Source organism: Alexandromys fortis, unplaced genomic scaffold, assembly GCF_014885135.2.
Source record: "Alexandromys fortis isolate MF-2015 unplaced genomic scaffold, M_Fortis_MF-2015_v1.1 scaffold_243, whole genome shotgun sequence".
In the NCBI taxonomy this organism is placed as follows: Eukaryota; Metazoa; Chordata; class Mammalia; order Rodentia; family Cricetidae; genus Alexandromys; species Alexandromys fortis.
In genome coordinates, this window is record NW_026068121.1 from 204,947 (window position 1) to 223,739 (window position 18,793).

At 39.1% G+C, this 18,793-nt stretch overlaps 1 protein-coding gene across 1 annotated transcript in view; it reads right to left on the minus strand.

Moving 5' to 3' along the window:
- Positions 1–1,805: 1,805 nt before the first annotated feature.
- Positions 1,806–18,793, minus strand: part of LOC126490337 (putative zinc finger protein 833) — a 25,569-nt gene continuing 8,581 nt past the window's right edge. The window contains exons 2-4 of the mRNA XM_050125200.1: positions 15,223–15,450; positions 4,442–4,568; positions 1,806–3,368 (exon numbers count right to left, since the gene is read on the minus strand). Of these exons, the coding sequence (XP_049981157.1) occupies positions 2,087–3,019 (933 nt within the window). The 5' untranslated portion in view covers positions 3,020–3,368; positions 4,442–4,568; positions 15,223–15,450 and the 3' untranslated portion in view covers positions 1,806–2,086. The remainder of the gene's footprint in view (positions 3,369–4,441; positions 4,569–15,222; positions 15,451–18,793) is intronic.

Here is an 18,793-nt window from a genome sequence, read left to right on the forward strand (position 1 = left end):
AGAATGCTGGGAGAAAGAAGCCGAATCAGTCAGTCGCCATGATTCTCCCACCCGGCACAGACGCAGGTTAAGAATCTCCCTGGTAAGCCACCAGCTTGTGGTGCTACACACGTTAGTAGAAATGGGTTAAAGCAAGACGTGAGAGTTATCCAATAAGAGGCCAGGCAATGTTTAAAAGAATACAGTTTCCGTGTAATTATTTTGGGGCATAAGCTAGCCATGCGGGAGCCGGGGCGGCCGGAATGCAGCCCACCGCTCTACTTACTACGTGTGTGTGTGTGTGTGTGTGTGTGTGTGTGTGTGTGTGTGTGTGTAGAGTGCTCCTCTACACACAGGTGAGCTATGTTTTTAAAGGATTTATCTTTGAACTAGGCAGTGAAAGAACAATATAAGTCAAAAGAAGAAGCATCATTTTTTAAATGAGCAATAATACTTCTTGAGATTTTTCAATGTATTCAACTATTTTCTTAATATTTTGGTAAAAAAATTTGCATTATAAATCTCCTTCCTTTCAAACTTCTTAACTGATGCTGTGGTGGTGATGTCGCACACCTTTTATCCCAGCACTTGGGAGGCAGAGGCTGGAAGATCTCTTTGATTTCAAGATAAACCTGGACTATACAATTCCAGGACACTAAATAAGGTGAACCCAAAGAAAAACATATAGGCATCCTCCTGAATATTAACTTTCATCAGGCGATGAAAGGAGACTGAGACAGAGACCCACATTGGAACACCAGACTGAAATCTCAAGTTCCAAATCAGGAGCAGATGGAGAGAGCACGAGCAAGGAACTCAGGACCGCGAGGGGTGCACCCACACACTGAGACAATGGGGATGTTCTATCGGGAACTCACCAAGGCCAGCTGGCCTGGGTCTGAAAAAGCATGGGACAAAACTGGACTTGCTGAACATAGCGGACAATGAGGACTACTGAGAACTCAAGAAGAATGGCAATGGGTTTTTGATCCTACTGCACGTACTGGCTTGTGGGAACCTAGGCAGTTTGGATGCTCACCTTACTAGACCTGGAGGAGGGAGGTGGGTGGTCCTTGGGACTTCCCACAGGGCAGGGAACCCTGATTGCTCTTTGGGCTGATGAGGGAGGGGGACTTGACCAGGGGAGGGGGAGGGAAATGGGAGACAGTGGCGGGGAGGAGGCAGAAACTTTTAATAAATAATTAATTAATAAATAAATTTGAAAAAAAAAAAAACAATTCCAGAACAGCCAGGGCTACTCAGTGAAAAAAAAAATGTGTGTAAACAGCAGTGCCATGGTGTGCATAAGTCAGTTAGAGTAGAACGTATAGCTCTCTGTTCTCTACTTGTTCTAGTACTAGAGATCAAACTGAAGTAGTGAAGTTTGACAGTAAGTGCCTTAAATTGTTGAGTGATCTCACTGGACCTTATTTCTGTATGTGTTGGTGTGTGGTGTGCATGCAACCCAAGTGTAGTCATAGGGGGAAAACTTCTATGAAAAATGTTGGTCTTCCAGAGAGTGAACTCAGGTCACCAGCTTCACAGCAACTACATTTATGCATTGATAAAATTCCCTGGCGCTCATTTCAGAGAAAATGTTAAGAACAAGTATTTAGTCCTCAAAATAAAATAACATGATCCAAAAATATTGAATGACAGCATACATAACAATTTCACTTGAAAATACATTTTACTATTAAAATGATCTCTTTTTTGTTTTCTTTGAATACAATATGTTTACAACCTGAAAAGCAGACAATATTTTAAGGGTAGAGTAGCACTACTAATTCTACTCGCACAACAGTGAGACAACTTAGTAAGAAAAATGTATGTGGAATAAAAGGTTCTTTTATTAGGTTCATGGGGATATTCACTAGTGTAAAATTTTCCATGCTTTTGATGTTTACTGCAACATACAAAGACTTTACCACATTGATTACTTTCATAGGGTTTTTGTCAAGTCTGACCTCTTTCATGACTGTGAAGATGATTTTATATGCAAAGATATTACCAAACTTACTGCATTCATAGAATAAGTTCTTTCATTTATTTGAAGGTGACTGTTACATGATATGTCTCTACTACACTGACTACATCCATAGTGTTTCTATCCAGTATGACTTCTTTCATGCCTCTGAAAATGACAGCCTTTGTATGCAAAGGCTGTACCGCATTGGTTATATCCATAGAATTTCTCTCCAGTGTGACTTCTTTCATGCCTGTGAAGATTACTGTGACATGCAAAAGCTTTACCATATTGACTACATTCATAGGGTTTCTTTCCAGTATGATTTATTTCATGCTTGTGAAGACTACTCTTATACTTAAATGCTTTACCACACTGGCTACATTCATAGCGTTTCTCTCCAGTATGAATTCTTTCATGCCTGTGAAGATGACTGTTATGTGCAAAGGCTTTACCACACTGACTACATTCATAGGGTTTCTCTCCAGTATGACTTCTTTCATGTTTTTGAAGATAACTGTTCTGTGCGAAGGCTTTACCACACTGACTACATTCATAGGGTTTCTCTCCAGTATGGTTTCTTACATGCCTGTGAAGATCACTTTTATATACAAAGGCTTTACCACAGTGATTACATCCATAGGGTTTCTCTCCAGTATGAATTCTTTCATGTATTTGAGGAAGGCTTTTATAGGCAAAGGTTTTACCACATTGATTACATTCATAGGGTTCTTCTCCAGAATTACTTCTTTTATGTATTTGAAGATATCTGGGACGTGCAAAAGCTTTATGATATTTATCATATTCATATCTTTTCTCCCTAATATAAATTCTACCAACTTGATGAAGATTGTGACATGCAAAGTCTTGATCACTTTTACTATATTCACAGGGTTTTAGTTCCAAGTGAGTTCTCTGGTATGCTTTCACAGAAGAATCAGATCTAAAGACTTTATCACATTGATTACATTCATAGAGATCATCTTTATCACTGGTTGTTTTATGTGTTTGAAGACATCTGTGAGAGCTAAACCCTTTAGTACTTGGTTTGCATTTATTACTTCCTCTTCCCATAAGAGTTTTTTCACATCTTTGAAGAGAACTCAAAGTTTGGTCACACTGATTCCATGCATAACATTTTCTCGTACTGTGATAAACACTACATGTGCAAAGTAAACCAGAAGAGACAGTCAAAGTTTCATATTCACTGCAATTACAAGACTTTTCTCCAATGAGAGTTTGCTGATGTATTCCCACAGACGTTGGAAAATCAGTTAACTGTAAATTTGTTTCACGGTTATCACGTCTTCTCGTGGTGGGGACTACTACATCTCTTCCAATTGTTCTGAGAAAGACAGGAGTACAATGCTTCTTGTTTCCCTTATATTCACATGGTTTGGATCCAGAGTGACAGATGATATACCTGGTAAAGGAAGAAAAACAAATAAAAGCTTTTTGCATTGCACTGACATAGGCTAACATTTTATGTTTCATACAGTTGTGATTGTGATATATGTATGGATTCATGTTTCTAGAGCACAACAACTTCCTGGTCTCTCATAAAGTGCTCAACGCACTAAAATATGCTAAGTAACTTACTACAAATATATGAGAAACACTACTTTTAATATGAAAGATTACTTATAAAAGATCTTAGACATACACTAATCCCCCATAAATGTGTATACCTTTTGGGATAATTGAGTGTTATGAACCTAAATTGATGGATAGTTCTACAACATGCCTCTCATATGACCATGATTAAAATGATGACATCTGTTATGGCATTGTTTCCTTTTCTTATTCTTGTTTTGTTTTGTTTTCTGTTGTTGTTGTTGTTTGGGTTTTTTTTGGTTTGGGGGATTTTGGTTTTTGTTTTTTAGGTTTTTTTTTCTTGAGATAGGTTTCTCTGTAGCTTTGGATTCTGTCCTGGAGCTTTCTCTGTAGACCAGGCTAGCCTCAAATTCACAGAGATCCACCTGCCTCTGCCTCCCAAGTGCTTGGACTAAAGCCATGCACTGCCACTGCCCAGTTCCTTGTCTTATTCTTAAAGGAAATGCTTTAAATGATCAGCTACCTGACACTGCAGTTCATGGTGCTGTAGAAATTTAATAGCCATCACACAGCTGTGCTTATTTACACTGATGCATTTTATTAAAAGTTCAGGGTACATTAACATGTCTTCAGAGGCACATATGTATTAGCTTGCACATGAAAATTACCTTCTGTGTCTTCTAGAATTTTGAGAATGGTCTTCAATATTCTGTTCTTCCCATTTGTACCCTACAATACAGTACTAGAAAATATATGTGATATATTACTGGAAATTAGGAACAATTGAAATTACTATCTTTCATGAATCTTAGAATCATGCCTTATTTACTCAACAGATTTTTCCTCAATAATTCCTCAATAACATTAAATTTTTCTGGAGAGCACCAATCTCCAAGTCTTGTCTCCTTAAGTTAAAAAGTAACAGAAAGCTCATATTCCTACCTATAGCAGTGAGGTTCTCACAGGTTTCCAGCATCACATCTTTGTAGAGACTCTTCTGGGAAGGATCCAGCAAAACCCACTCTTCATGAGTGAAGTTCACATGCACATCCTCCTAGGTCACTGCATCCTAAAGTGTACATATGCATCCCACATATGTACATAATAGAAATGTCAGACTTGGTTCAGCAGGTAAAACTCCTGCAGGCAGACCCATCCACCCCCATCACCCACTGGACCCTATAACCTACAAGTACTACTCTGTCCCTCAAGCCCACAGAACCCATCATCCTCACACACACACACACACACACACACACACACACACACACACACACACACCAACCATTCCCCATGACATCAGAGGCCCACAGAGGAACAGGTTCCACCTACACAGATTGGAAGAAGAAGTAAGTGACTGGTCTCCTGACCCTAGCCCCAGTCTCTAGACCCTAGACCCCAGGGCACATCCTATGACCCTTCCTCACTCAGTGCAGACCCAGCAGTCAGTCAAAAGATAAGGCTCTTGTGGGCATGATGCTCAGCTACCCCTGACCTATTGGATCCTGTAACTGACAAGTCCCACTCCACACCCAACTCACAGAACCCATCATCCCACCCCAACCAACCATCCCCCATGGCATCAGTGGCCCCTGGAGGCACAGAACCCATCTGCACCAATTGGAGGAAGAGCAGCTCTAGAGGCAGACACCACCAGCACCAGTTAGGGGAAGAGCAGCCCCCTGAGGCACAGGCACCTCCTGCACCATTGGAGGAAGAATCAACACCTGATCCTATAACTACCCCATTCCCAGATGGGTAGATGGCAGTGTGAGAATGCATGCAGCAACATAAAAACCAACATGGCACAACCAGAAACGAGATCTACAACAGAAAGACCTGAACATTCCAATGCAGATGAAGATGAAAATAATCTTAAAAATAACTTTTTTAAAATATGATAGAGGTCCTGAAGAGAAAATTTTAAAAATCCCTTAAAGGAATTGAGGAAAAGATAAAGCAAAAAATGGGGAAAAATCAATAAGTCCTTAAAAGATAGCCAAGAAAAAAAACAATCAAACAGGTGAAAAAACATTTAATCCAACAGTCTTAACACAAAACATCTAGGAAATCTAGGACATCATGAAAAGACCAAACCTAAGAAAACTAAGGAAAAAGTAGTCCAACTCAAGGGCTCAGAAAATATATTCAACAAAACCACAGAAGAAAACTTTCTGAACCTAAAGAAGGACATGCCTATGAAGATACAAGCTTACAGAACACCAAACAGATTGAAAATAAGACCCCTCACTACATAATAACACTAAACAGAATAAAAAATATTAAGAGCTTCAAAGGAAAAAGGTCAGTAACATATAAAGACAGATCTATCAGACTAACACCCAATTACTAAATGGAGACTCTGAAAGGCAGTAGGTCCTAGACATATGTTTTGCAGACACACAAAAAAAAAAAAAAACCACAGATTCCAGCCCATACTACTATACCCAGAAAAACTTTCAACCACTACAGATGGAGAAAACAAGATAGTTCATGATAAACCAGATTTAAACAATACCTATCCATAAATCCAGCCCTACACAAAATACCAGAAAAAAGACAGCTGAACCCATGAAAACACAGAAAATAGATAATCCCACACCAGCAAATCCCAAAGATAAGAAACACACACACTGCCAACAAAACAAAAAAATAAACAGGAATTAACAATCATTAGTCATTAATATCCCTTAATATAAATGGGCTCAATTCGCCTACAGAAAAACACAGGCTAACATAATGGGTACAAAAACAGGAGCCAACCTTCTGCTGCATACAAGAAACACACATCAACTTCAAAAACAGACACTACCTCAGATTAAAGGGTTAGGAAAAGATTTTCCAATCAAATGAAAATAAGAAGCAAGTTCTGTAGCTATCCTAATACCTAACAAAGTAAACTTCAAACTAAAATTAATCAAAGAGGTGGAGAAGGCCATTTCATATTCATCACAGGAAAAAAAAAACACAAAGACGAAGTCTCAATTCTGAAAATTTATGCCCCAAATACTAGGGCATCCACATTTGTAAAAGAAACATTACAAAAGCTTAAATTGCACATCAAACCCCACACACTAATAGTGGGAGACTTCAACATACCACTATCACCAATGGACAGGTCTGCAAAAGAGAAAATTAACAGAAAAATAAGGGAACTTTGTTGAAGGGGCTGCTTGTTTGTTTCCAGCCACTTAGACCCAAATAATCACACAGAAACCATATTAATTAAGTCACTGCTTGGCCCACTAGTTCTAGCTTCTTATTGACTAACCCATATCCACTAATCTGTGTATTGCCACGTGGCTGTGTCTTACCAGCTAAAGATCAGCATCTGTCTCCAGCAGGCTACATGACTTCTCTGACTCCTCCTTCTTTCTCCAAGAATTTTAGTTTTAAATGTTTAGTTTTCCCCACCTAGCTCTTTTCCCCTATAGCTCTGCTATAGGCCCAAAGCAGTTTATTTATCAATGGTATTCAAGCATACAGAGGAAAATTCCATATCACCTCCCTTTTCATGTTTAAATAAAAGGGGAGGTTTTAATTTTAACATAGAAAAATTACATATATTCTATCATAACTAAGGAAAACTATATTATTACTGTCTATTCTTCAACTCCATCAAAGACTCCAGAAGAATATATTACCTAAGTAAACAGGAAGTACAGTGTAAGCAACTCCCAAAACTCTAGAATTGACAGAGAAATCTCACTGCCTGGACAGTCACCCAAAGCTCTTCAGTATCATTGGGGCATCTGTCTTCAGCCTACTGGCCCATAGTAGACAGCAGACTTTTCCATGAAGCAGAAAATTTCAAAGACAGTTCCACCTATAATGGCAGTTTACTCTTCTGAGTCCTGAAAAATGTCTGGTAGTCTCTTTCATGAAGCAGGAACCCCAAAAGATGGTCTTATCTTTAGACAAGTTCAGAAGTCATTTATCTGCAGGTCCTACATGTGCAATTCATCAAGCAGTCAAGGCAAAAACAATTTCTTGACAAAATGGCTAACAAACTCCATAAGGAGCTTCTTTGATGCCCATCTTCCTCTTGAAGTAATTGGTGATGCCAGGAGCATATGTGTCTCATTGTCATGAAAAATTCTAAGTTCTTAAAACAATTTAGATGCCATATTCTGTAGTCTTTGAAAGGTTTGAAGAATGCCTATCCATCTGAAATTCATCTCTGTACATCTAGAAAATCTAACAAAAATCTATCATGACTACAAGCTTGAGTGTTATAGATGATTATCTATTAACCTATATCTCTTAATAATACACTACATTTTAAATCAAGGGCAGAAATACATACACACAGTGTAACAAAATTGACCTTAAGTTGGTATCAATAAAGCAAGATCCATACTGATACAAATATCTATATTAAATCCCCCTTTAAATGTAAACAAACATTTAAAGACAATATTTGGGAATATGGGCATAGATCCATCCAAACTTCTTTCTACTGTTTATTGTGCAAAGTAATTTTTGAGGGGTGTTCGAGGAAACCTTTCAGGGGGTCTTGGTCCATTAAACCTTTCAGGGGATCTTAGTCCATCAAACCATATTAGTCTGGAATGAATCCACAGGTTCTCATCCTCATCCTCCGTGGAAATAAAAGAAAAATCTCTTTTCCAAAGCAACATATCCTTAGACCCAAATTTTGAAGTCATAATACCTTTGTAATATACAGTGTTGGTTTAGCTTAGCAGCCCAATGAAATGTCTCTCTGTACTTAGCTCATTCACAGTCAAACAATTCAAAGATAACACAATAATATACATAATCCAGACTGTCTGTGAATTTTCCATCTTTACATGGCTTAGTTTTCTTTACTCCTTTTAATCTATGCCTATCTGTACTCTGTCTCTTTAAAGATTTTACCTTCTTTTTTTAAAACCATTTACTTCTTCTTATAACTGTTTATATTCTTTTTCTTCTCTCTCCCATGCCTACGTACATTTACCCAACACTGTGACCCATTTAGAGGTCTTTTATGTCTGAATCTGTCCTATTGTGTATCTGTAATTCTTTACCATCCAGGAGCACTTCTTAAAATGCTAAACGCTTCTTAGAAACTTAAGCTAAACCATTCCTAGGGTATATATGGCCTGCCTGCTTGTTCCACCCAGTCTGACATGTGGAGGAAGTCCATTCACTGCCTCTGAGAGCCACACACATTGCCCCACTTTCAGAAACCCAGATGGTCCACATTGCCATCAAGCAAGCCACAACACACTGCTCACAAACCCCATCCAAATGTTCCATCTCCCAAAAGAGCCAGAGGTCATGCTGGCAACATGGCACAAAAAGCCAGCATTTCAAAAAGATGCGGCTTTTTTTGTCTGCTACAGCTGAGTCAGGAAAACCTCTCTTAAAAGAGCTGCAGTATGCCACCAGCAAACAGTAAGAAGTTGTGTTAAACTCTGTGTTTTTGTGCCTAGAATTAAGCTCTCTCAGGTTTTTAAGTGAATTTTAGTTTGCCACATTGGTGCAAACTGTAGTATGGAGGGCTGCTTGTTGGTTCCCAGGTACCTGGCTGGCTTAGAACCGAAATAATCACACAGAAACTGTATTAATTAAATTACTGCTTGGCCCACTAGCCCTAGCTTCTTATTGGCTAAATCTTATATATTAATTTAGCCCATTTCTATTAACCTATACATCAGCATGTTGGGCACCAGTTTGTTGCAGGGGACTGCTTGTTTGTTCCTGGCTGCTTAGACCCAAAATGATCACAAAGAAACCATATGAATTAAGACACTGTTGAGCTACCTAGGTGGGAGCAGGACTGAGAAAACAAGCTCCATGGGAGCAGGAGAGCGGACCCAGTCCAGGGACATTGGCAGACCAGGACTGAGCAAGCAACCTGGGCTAGAGCAGACCTGAGACAGCAAACTCCACTAGAACAGATACAGGGGAGCAACCACTGACCAAGTGAGCCAGAGCCATAGACTGCTGAGGGTCCAGACGTGAATCTAGGACCTTCAAGGGAGTAGACCTAAGCCAGGGCTCCTGTGGGTCTGGGAGTGAGGCTAGGATCTCCCAGGTACTAGGCCTGAGCCAGGACCTCTGCCAATCTGGATGTGAATCTGGGACCTCCAAGGGAGTAGGCAGGAATCAGAGATCTCTGTGGGTCTAGATGAGAGTCTGGGACCTCAAAGGGAGTAAGGCTGAGCCAGGTCCTCTGCAGGTCTGGGCGCACCCAATCCTGGGAACTCTGAGGGAGTAAACAGGAGCCAGAGTTCTTTACAAGGCCAACCCCAAGCCAGGGACCTCTGCAGGAACAGATACAGACCAGAGACATCAAGAGAAACAGGTCTGAGCCAACAACCTAGGTTAGAGCAGGCCTGAGAAGACAAACTCCAAGGGAGTGGAGCAAAGCTGGGGAGTACTGAATGACCTCCAGGAATATGGAGTGACCAAAAGGAGTAACTAGAACCGTGGCACTGACTATACCATGAGGAACAACCATCTGAACCTTAGATTCACTGGCACCTAGAAGATTAATCAACAGAATCACAGACAACCCCAAACACACCTATTAGAAGAAAAGATGAGTATAAAAGATAAGGACATATGCAACACCACAAAGAGCAACATGACACCAGTAAAACTTAAAAGACCCTGCAACAAGAACACTTGAACAATCAAATATAGATAAAGAGGAGAAAATTACATTAAAAAATAACCTCAGGAGAATATTTGAGACTCTTAAAAAGGTAATGAGAAATTCCCTCAAAGAAGTGGAGGAAAAGACAACAAAAAATTGGAAGACATCAGCAAATCCCTTAAAGAAAACCAAGAAAAAGCAATCAAACGTATGAAAGAAACTATTCAAGACTTGAAAAATGAAATAGAGACAATAAAGAAAACACAAAAAAAGGGAATTATAGAAACAGAAATCATGAGAAAACAATCAGGAACCACAAACACAAGCATGAACAGCAGAATACAAGAGACAAAAGAGAGAATCTCAAGCGCTGAAGATACAATGAAGGAAATAGACTTATCAGTCAAAGAAAACATTAAATCTAACAAAAGCTTAACCCAAAATATCCAGAAAATATGCAACACCATGAAAAAGCCAAACCTAAGAATAATAGGTATAGCAGAAGGAGAAGTTCAACTTAAAAGTACAGAAAATATATTTAACAAAATCATAGAAGAAAACTTTCTCAACCTAAAAAAAGATATGTCTATGAAGATACAAGAAGCTTACAGAACACCAAATAGATTGGATCAAAAGAAAGTCCCCTCACCACATAATAATCAAAACACTAAACATACAGAGTAAAGAAAGAATATTAAGAGCTGCAAAGGGAAAAGGCCAAGTAACATATAAAGGCAGACCTATCAGAATTACACCTGACTTCTCATTGGAGACAATGAAATCCAGAAGGTCATGGTCAAGTGTTACGCAGACATTAAGAAACCATGGATGCCAGCCCAGATTATTATACCCAGCAAAACTTTCGATTACCGTAGGACAAAAGAAGATATTCCATGACAAAACTAGATTTCACCAATACTTAGCCACACCCAGCCCTACACAAAATGCTAGAAGGAAAATTCCAACCCAAGGAAGTTGGCTACATCAACAAAAACACAGACAATTGATGGTCACATAGCAGGAAATCCCAAAGAAAGGGGAAACACACAAATTAACATCACCAACAATAAAAACTAAATTAACAGGAGATAGCAATCATAGGTCATGATTATCCCTTAATATAAATGGACTCAACTCACCTATAAAAGGCACAGGCTAATAGATTGGATATGAAAACAGAATCCATCCTTCTTCTGCATACAAGAAACACATCTCAACCTCAAAGACAGACAATGTCTCAGAGTAAAGGATTGGGAAAAAATATTCCAATCAAATGGACCAAAGAAACAAGCAGGTGTACCTATCCTAATATCTAACAAAATAGACTTCAAACAAAAATCAATCAAAAGAGACAAAGAAGGACACTTCATATTAGTCACAGGGAAAATTCATCAAGAGGAAACCTCAATACTGAACATCTATGCCCCAAATACAAGGGTACTCTCATATGTCAAAGAAACACTTCTAAAGCTTAAATCACAATTAGACCTCATACACTAATAGTGGGGAGACTTCAACACTCCCCTCACACCAGTGGACAGGTCAATCAGAAAATATTGAACAAAGAAATAAGAGAAATAACAGATATTATGACTCAAATGGACTTAACAGAAATCTACAGAACATTCCATCCAAACAGAAAAGAATATACCTTCTTCTCAACACCTCATGGAACCTTCTCAAAAATTGACCACATACTCAGTAACAAAAAGAAACCTCAACAAATATTAAAAAAAATGGAATAACCCAATGTACCTTATCAGATCACCATAGTTTAAAACTAGAAGTCAACAGAAATACCAATTCCAGAAAACCCACAAACACATGGAAATTAAACAATGCTCACCTGAACCATCAATGGGTCAAGGAAGAAATAAAGGGGGAAATTAAAGACTTTCTAAAATTCAACGAAAATGACCACACAACATACCCAAATTTATGGGACACAATGAAAGCAGTGTGAAGAGGCGAGTTCATAGCATTAAATGCTTACATAAAAAAGCTGAAAAAATCCCACACTAGTGAATTAACAGAACATTTGAAAACTTTAGAACAAAGATGCAAACTCCCCCAAAAGAACTAGACGACAGGAAACAATCAAATTGAAAGCTGAAATCAACAAAATAGAAACAAAGAAAACAATGCAAAGAATCAATGAGACAAAGAGTTGGTACTTTGAGAAAATCAACAAAAATAGACAAACCTTTATCCAAACTAACCAAAAGGCCGAGAGATAATATCCAAATTAGCAAAATCAGGAATGAAAAAGGGGACATATCAACAGACATGGAGGAAATACAGAGGATCATCAGGTCATATTTTGAAAACCTGTACTCTACAAAATTGGAAAACTTAAAGGAAAATGATAACTTTCTGGATAAATATCACTTACCAAAATTAAATCAAGACCAGATAAGCAAATTAAACAGACCTATAACTGCTGAAGAAATAGAAAAGTTATCAAAAGTCTCCCAACCAAAAAAAGCCCAGAACAGATGGTTTCAGCTCAGAATTCTACAAGACTTTTAAAGAAGAACTAATACCAATACTCCTCAAATTATTCCACACAATAGAAACAGAAGGAACAATGCCAAACTTTTTATGAGGCTACAATTACACTGATACCCAAACCACAGAAAGACATTACTAAGAAGAAGAATTACAGACCAATCTCACTCGTGAACATTGATGCAAAAATACTAAATAAAATACTGGCAACTGAAATCCAAGAACACATCAGAACCACCATACACCATGATCAAGTCAGCTTCATCCCACAGATACAGGGATGGTTAACATACAAAAATCTGTAAACATAATCCACCATATAAACAGGCTGAAAAATAAAAAAAAAAAAACATGATCATCTCATTAGATGCCAAAATAGCTTTTGAGAAAATACAACATCCCTTCATGATAAAGGTCTTGGAGAGAGCAGGGATACAAGGAACATAGCTAAACATAATAAAGGCAATATACAGCAGGCCAACAGGCAACATCAAACTAAAAGGAGAGAAACTTGTAACAAGAGCAGGGGGCCTGCTTGTTGGGGTTTTCTGTCCCACCAGGTTCCCCAGCTGTTTAGTCCCAGAGAAAAATCACACAGAGATCTTTATAAGTTATAAAGCTGATTGGCCCATTAGCTCTAGCTTCTCACTGGGTGACTCTCACATCTTGATTAACCCATTTTTCTGATCTATGTTAGCCATGTGGTTCAGTACCTTTTTTCAGTGAGGCAGATCATATCCTGCTGCTTCGGTGGTCTGGGCAGGAGTGGGAGGAATCAACTTCCTCCTTCCCAGAATTCTCCTGTTCTCATTACATCAGTTCTGCTTCCTGTCTGGTTTTCCCACCTATATTTCCTGCCTGGCCAATCAGCATTTATTTATAACATGATTGACATAATACAGACAATTCTCCCGCACCAGAAACTCCCAGCGATTCCACTGAAATCAGGAACAAGACAAGGTTGTCCACTCTCTTCATATCTATTCAATATAGTTCTTGAGGTCCTAGCTAAAGCAATAAGACACCAAAAGGAGATCAAGGGGATACAAATCAGAAAAGAAGTCAAACTCTCACTGTTTGTTGATGATATGATAGTCTACATAAGCGACCCCAACAATTCTACCAAGGAACTTCTACAACTCATAAACACTTTCAGTAATGTAGCAGGATATAAGATTAACTCAAAAAAAAAATCGGTATCCCTCCTGTACACAGATGATAAAAGGGCTGGGGAAGAAATCAGAGAATCAACACCCTTTACAATAGCCACAAATAGCATAAAATATCTCAGAGTAACTCTAACCAAACAAGTGAAAGACACACCTTTAATTACAAACTTCAGGCGGCAAAGACTGTGATTACCAAGACAGCCTGGTCTTATACAGATTGCCATGGCAGTCAAAGGTACATAGTGATACCCTGTGTCAAACCAACAGACAAATAAAAAGCACTCAGGGCTCAATCAAAATTCCTCCAAAGAGGTGAACATTCACTCCAAAGTGGAATGACCCCTTGTAAACTGTAAAGCATTTAATAATTCCTAGGAAGGAATGTATTTTTAAGAAGTTGCTACTGACAGAGTTCTCAAATGCATTAATAAAGTAAAGACCAATCCTAAAACAATAAAACAACAATAACAAAAAAAGATGAAGTATATAAAAATTAGTCAACAGATAAGATCACTTGTTGCTTTTAAAGAGGTCCTAGATCAATGCCCAGTACTCACTGAAGGTTACCAACTATTTCTATCAGGTCAAGACAATCCAATACTCTCACTTCAGTAAATAACAGGCAGATAAGTGGTACACATCCATACAAATAGGTAAAAGATTGAGACATCTGACTTATTAAAAAATGTAAAACCATACACAAAGCTAGGAACAATATTACACACTTGAAATTTAATAATTCAAGAGATCATTATTAATTTCATGACTGCATGCATTCTTGATCTGAAGAATGACGCCCTCTGCCAAAGTTCAGAAATCATGATGTGGGTAAAGCTCAGCACAAGAGCAAATGCTTGACAAAATCCTAATTCTATCAGCCAAAATTATGAGCATAAAAATATTAGGCAAAAAAAAGGAATTAGCAAGGGAAAGTAATTGCTTCTCCTTTATAGTCCATTGTTTAGGAGTGGAGTCTCTAATGATGGTGTTAGAGTGGTACAGGAGAGGAAGATTGCTCAGTTTCAACCACACAAGGAACTGTACAAACCCTCAAAGCCCTTTCCCAGGGACTACGTTCCTCCAGAAAGGCTCCTCCTCAGGGTTTTGTAAGTCACCAAAGACAAGTATTCAAATATAGCATTTATTTTTCAACCCACAGCAGCAAAAACAATTCATATCTGAAGAAGAGCTTCAGTCACTCCTTGTCATGAATCTTTTTTTTCCTGAGGGGAAAATTGAAGTCTCAGTTCTCAGGTTCTCTCAACATTTCAACAGCATACCTCACTGGCAATCTGAGTTCTGTGTCCCAAAGAGTAAAACAGTCAAATGTTCAGTCTTCATTTCTGGTCTAGCTCAAAGGTAAACAGAACTCACTAGGTCTGAAAGGTTGCACAGCAAGTCTATCGAAAAAAAAAAAAAAAAAAAAACCTAGGACTCACCAGTCGTCACCAAATCTTCTTTCCCTTCTCAGAGTGCAGCATGATGTTCTTGGACGGGAACATTGGTTCAGGTACCCCAGTTCTCATTCTGCAGCATGGTGGTTCATGAATTCATAAACCTTTCTGCTTCTTCTATGGAGTGATCAGTGACTGTGATATCATCAGGGCATTCCTCCGCTGTATGCATTGAACCAGACATTCTGTAAACCATCTTGCTTAATCCTCATCCTGTGAAAAAATACAGAAATGCCCACGACCCCACATTAATACAGGATTGGGTCCCTTGCATAATCCAGAGCAAAGGTCTCTCCACCTTGCTTTAGCAGAGGTTGTCTTGGTGCTGTCATGCCAAAATCTGTCCATGGCAGATGGCTCATAACATCCACATTCAAGAAGTTTAGTGTAAAAAAGTGCATGGTTCAAGGTCTTATGTGGCATTCAAGGATATAATTCCATTTTTATTTTTTGAAGTTGTTTTCAAGGAGCAATGGGCATGCTCCACAATCTTGTCCTTGAGAATTATAAGGAATACCTGTCTTGTGTTTGATATTCCATTGAGAACAAAATTGCTGAAATGTTTTACTAACATATCTGGATCCATTATCTATCTTCATTAATTTTGGGGCTCCCATACATAAGAAGCATTTTAAGCAATGAGTTATAACATGCTTAGCGGCTTCCCTGGTTTTTGCAGTAGCCGTCAAGAATCCTGAACATGTATCAGTTGTCACATGCACATATCTTAATTTGCCAAACTCTGTGATATGAGTAACATGGATTTGCCATACATGATTAGGAAGTAGTCCTTGGGGATTTACCCCCAGATGAGGTACAGGTAAATACTGTAAACACTGCTTAACAATTTGGTGAGCAGGTTCCCTTGTTAATCTAAATTGTTTTCTTAAACTTATACTGTTTTGATGAAGCAGAGCATACAATCGCTGAACAAGCTCAAGCTGAGATAAAGCAGTTATTTTTGTGAGTTTATCAGCTAAAGCATTACCTTCAGCTATTGGACCAGGAAGATTTGAATGCACTCTAATATTCCCTACAAAGCATGACAACCTTCTTTGTTGTACGGCATTTTGAATTTGCTGGAACAGCATCTTAACTTGCTTTTTGCCAATCCCAATACATGGGACAGTCTCTAGGACTTGAAGAGCATTAAGCATATATTGGCTGGGTATAGATTAAATGCCTTATTTACAAAAAGCTGAACACTGTAGTGGCATCTCATAGCTCAACTATTTGAGCTGAAGCCAGTTCCGTTTGCATTATAAGTCCTTCACCATTAACCATGTACACAGCTCTTCCATTGGAAGAACCATCTGTAAAAATTAACATAGCATCCTTTACAGGATCTTTTGCTACAACTTTAGGAAAAATAAAGTGGTATAGGAGGGTCTTGTTTCTATGTGTTGCTTTCATTGGTCAAATAAAGAAACTGCCTAGGCCTTTTGATAGGGCAGAACTTAGATAGGCGGAAAAGACAGAACTGGATTCTGGGTGGAGGAGGATTAGGAGGAGGAGGAGGAGGAGGAGGAGGAGGAAGAAGAAGAAGAAGAAGAAGAAGAAGAAGAAGAAGAAGAAGAAGAAGAAGAAGAAGAAGAAGAAGAAGAAGAAGGCGGCAGTGTGGTAGATGCCATGGGTCTCCTCTCCGAGATGGACGCTGGTTAGACTCATGCTGGTAAGCCACAGTCAAGTGGCAATACACATTAATAGAAATTGGTTAATTAAGATGTGAGAGTTAGCCAATATGAGGCTAGAAATAATGGGCCAGGCGGTGTTTAAATGAACACAGTTTCTGTGTTATTATTTCTGGGGCTAAGCTAGCTGTGTGGGAGCCAGGTAGGACAAAAAGCAGGCCTGCTCGTCTCATCACTACAATAAAGGAATATAGTTGTGCAAATTGCAATAACGAATCAGCTGGGAAAGGATTAATCTGGCCTTCAAATTGAGCACATGCAATTACCCAAGAATCACTATTTTGAAATAACCATTGATCACAGCCAGTTCTCTACCAAAATACCTCCTGCTATTCTGTGCTAAGCAAGCTATTGCTTCAAAATAAGTTTAATACCATAACCTGCAAAACAGGTAGATGTAACCATAAAAGCAGACCGTTTTGCAATAACACTGCTATAGGAGTAAGTTTTGCAAGTGATATACATGCTTACTAGGGTTGATCATAATTAATATGATGCACTTGCTGTTTCTGCTTAGCATAATCTGTCTGGGTGAGTACCTGTCTGGCAGCTTCTGTGAGCTGTCTACTGAAATTTGGATCACTGCTCCCTTTAAGAATTTCACTTAGGAGGCTGGTGAGATGGCTCAGTGGTTAGAGCACTGACCCAGATTCTATTCCCAGCACCCACATGGCAGCTTACAGCTATCTGTAACTCCAGTTCCAGAGAATCTGACATTGTTATACCAATGCGCATGAAATAAAGTTAAATAAAGTTAAAAAAAAAAAAAAGAATTTCACTTAGTGGCTCAAGATCTCCCACAGAATATTTTAAATAAGGTCTCAGTCATTGGGTGTTTTATTAAAAGTGTGTAAACTATCTTTCTTCTAATCCAAATTGCAAATCTGCCTAGCTGACAGAGTTAACTTGCTTATTTAAATTTTCACAGATACTTGACTGACCTGAAGCTGTAGTTCCCTGAGACTACTTTTTTGCACCTTGGCTGCCAAGTCAGGCTAGACTCCTAGCTGAAGCTGGGCCATGTAGAGGGGCACAAGCCATGTTCCCTCTGCTGCTTGGCTTTCCTGCCTGGGTACTTGGGAGCATGAGGTCGGTCCCTCTTTGCCTGCTCAGCTTGGGCAGGGCACAGGCTACTTTTAGCAGTCCCAACACAGACCAGCATAAACACAGCTGACAAATATACAGGCTCTCAGGAGTCCAGCATGATAGCGGCTCTGAGACTGCAGCATGAGACCACAAGCTTAGGTAAATACAGCCACACCATGGTTTACAATCCTTGCTTTTTTATTTTATATTTTGTAATCACAAAACTAGGAGAATTCCTGAATTCTCTCCTCTGTTAAAAGCCACAGATTTATCCATATAGGCTCCTTGGCTCATAGATCAATTAGCCTCGAGGCATTGCTGGGCCACCCGCCACACTCCCTTCATTCTTCCTACCCACTAACAGCAACAGAGGCTGCAACTAGGTGAGCACAGCACCACCGCTTGCAGGGGTGATGTGGGAGTGATTTCTTATTAATAAAGAAACTGCCTAAGCCCCTTGATAGGCCAACCCATAGGTGGGTGGAGTAAACAGAACAGGATGCTGGAAAAAAGAAGCTGAGTGAGGAGTCACCATGATTCTCCCACTCCAGACAGACGCAGGTTAAGATCCTCCCTGGTAAGCCACCTCGTGGGCTACACAGAATATTAGAAATGGGTTAGATTAATATGTAAGAGCTAGCCAATAAGAGGCTACAGATAAAGGGCCAGGCAGTGTTTAAAACAATACAGCTTCCGTGTAATTATTTCGGGCATAAGCTAGCCAAGCAGGCGGCCGGGGTGCTGGGGATGCAGCCCCGCCGCTCATATTTCAACAGATG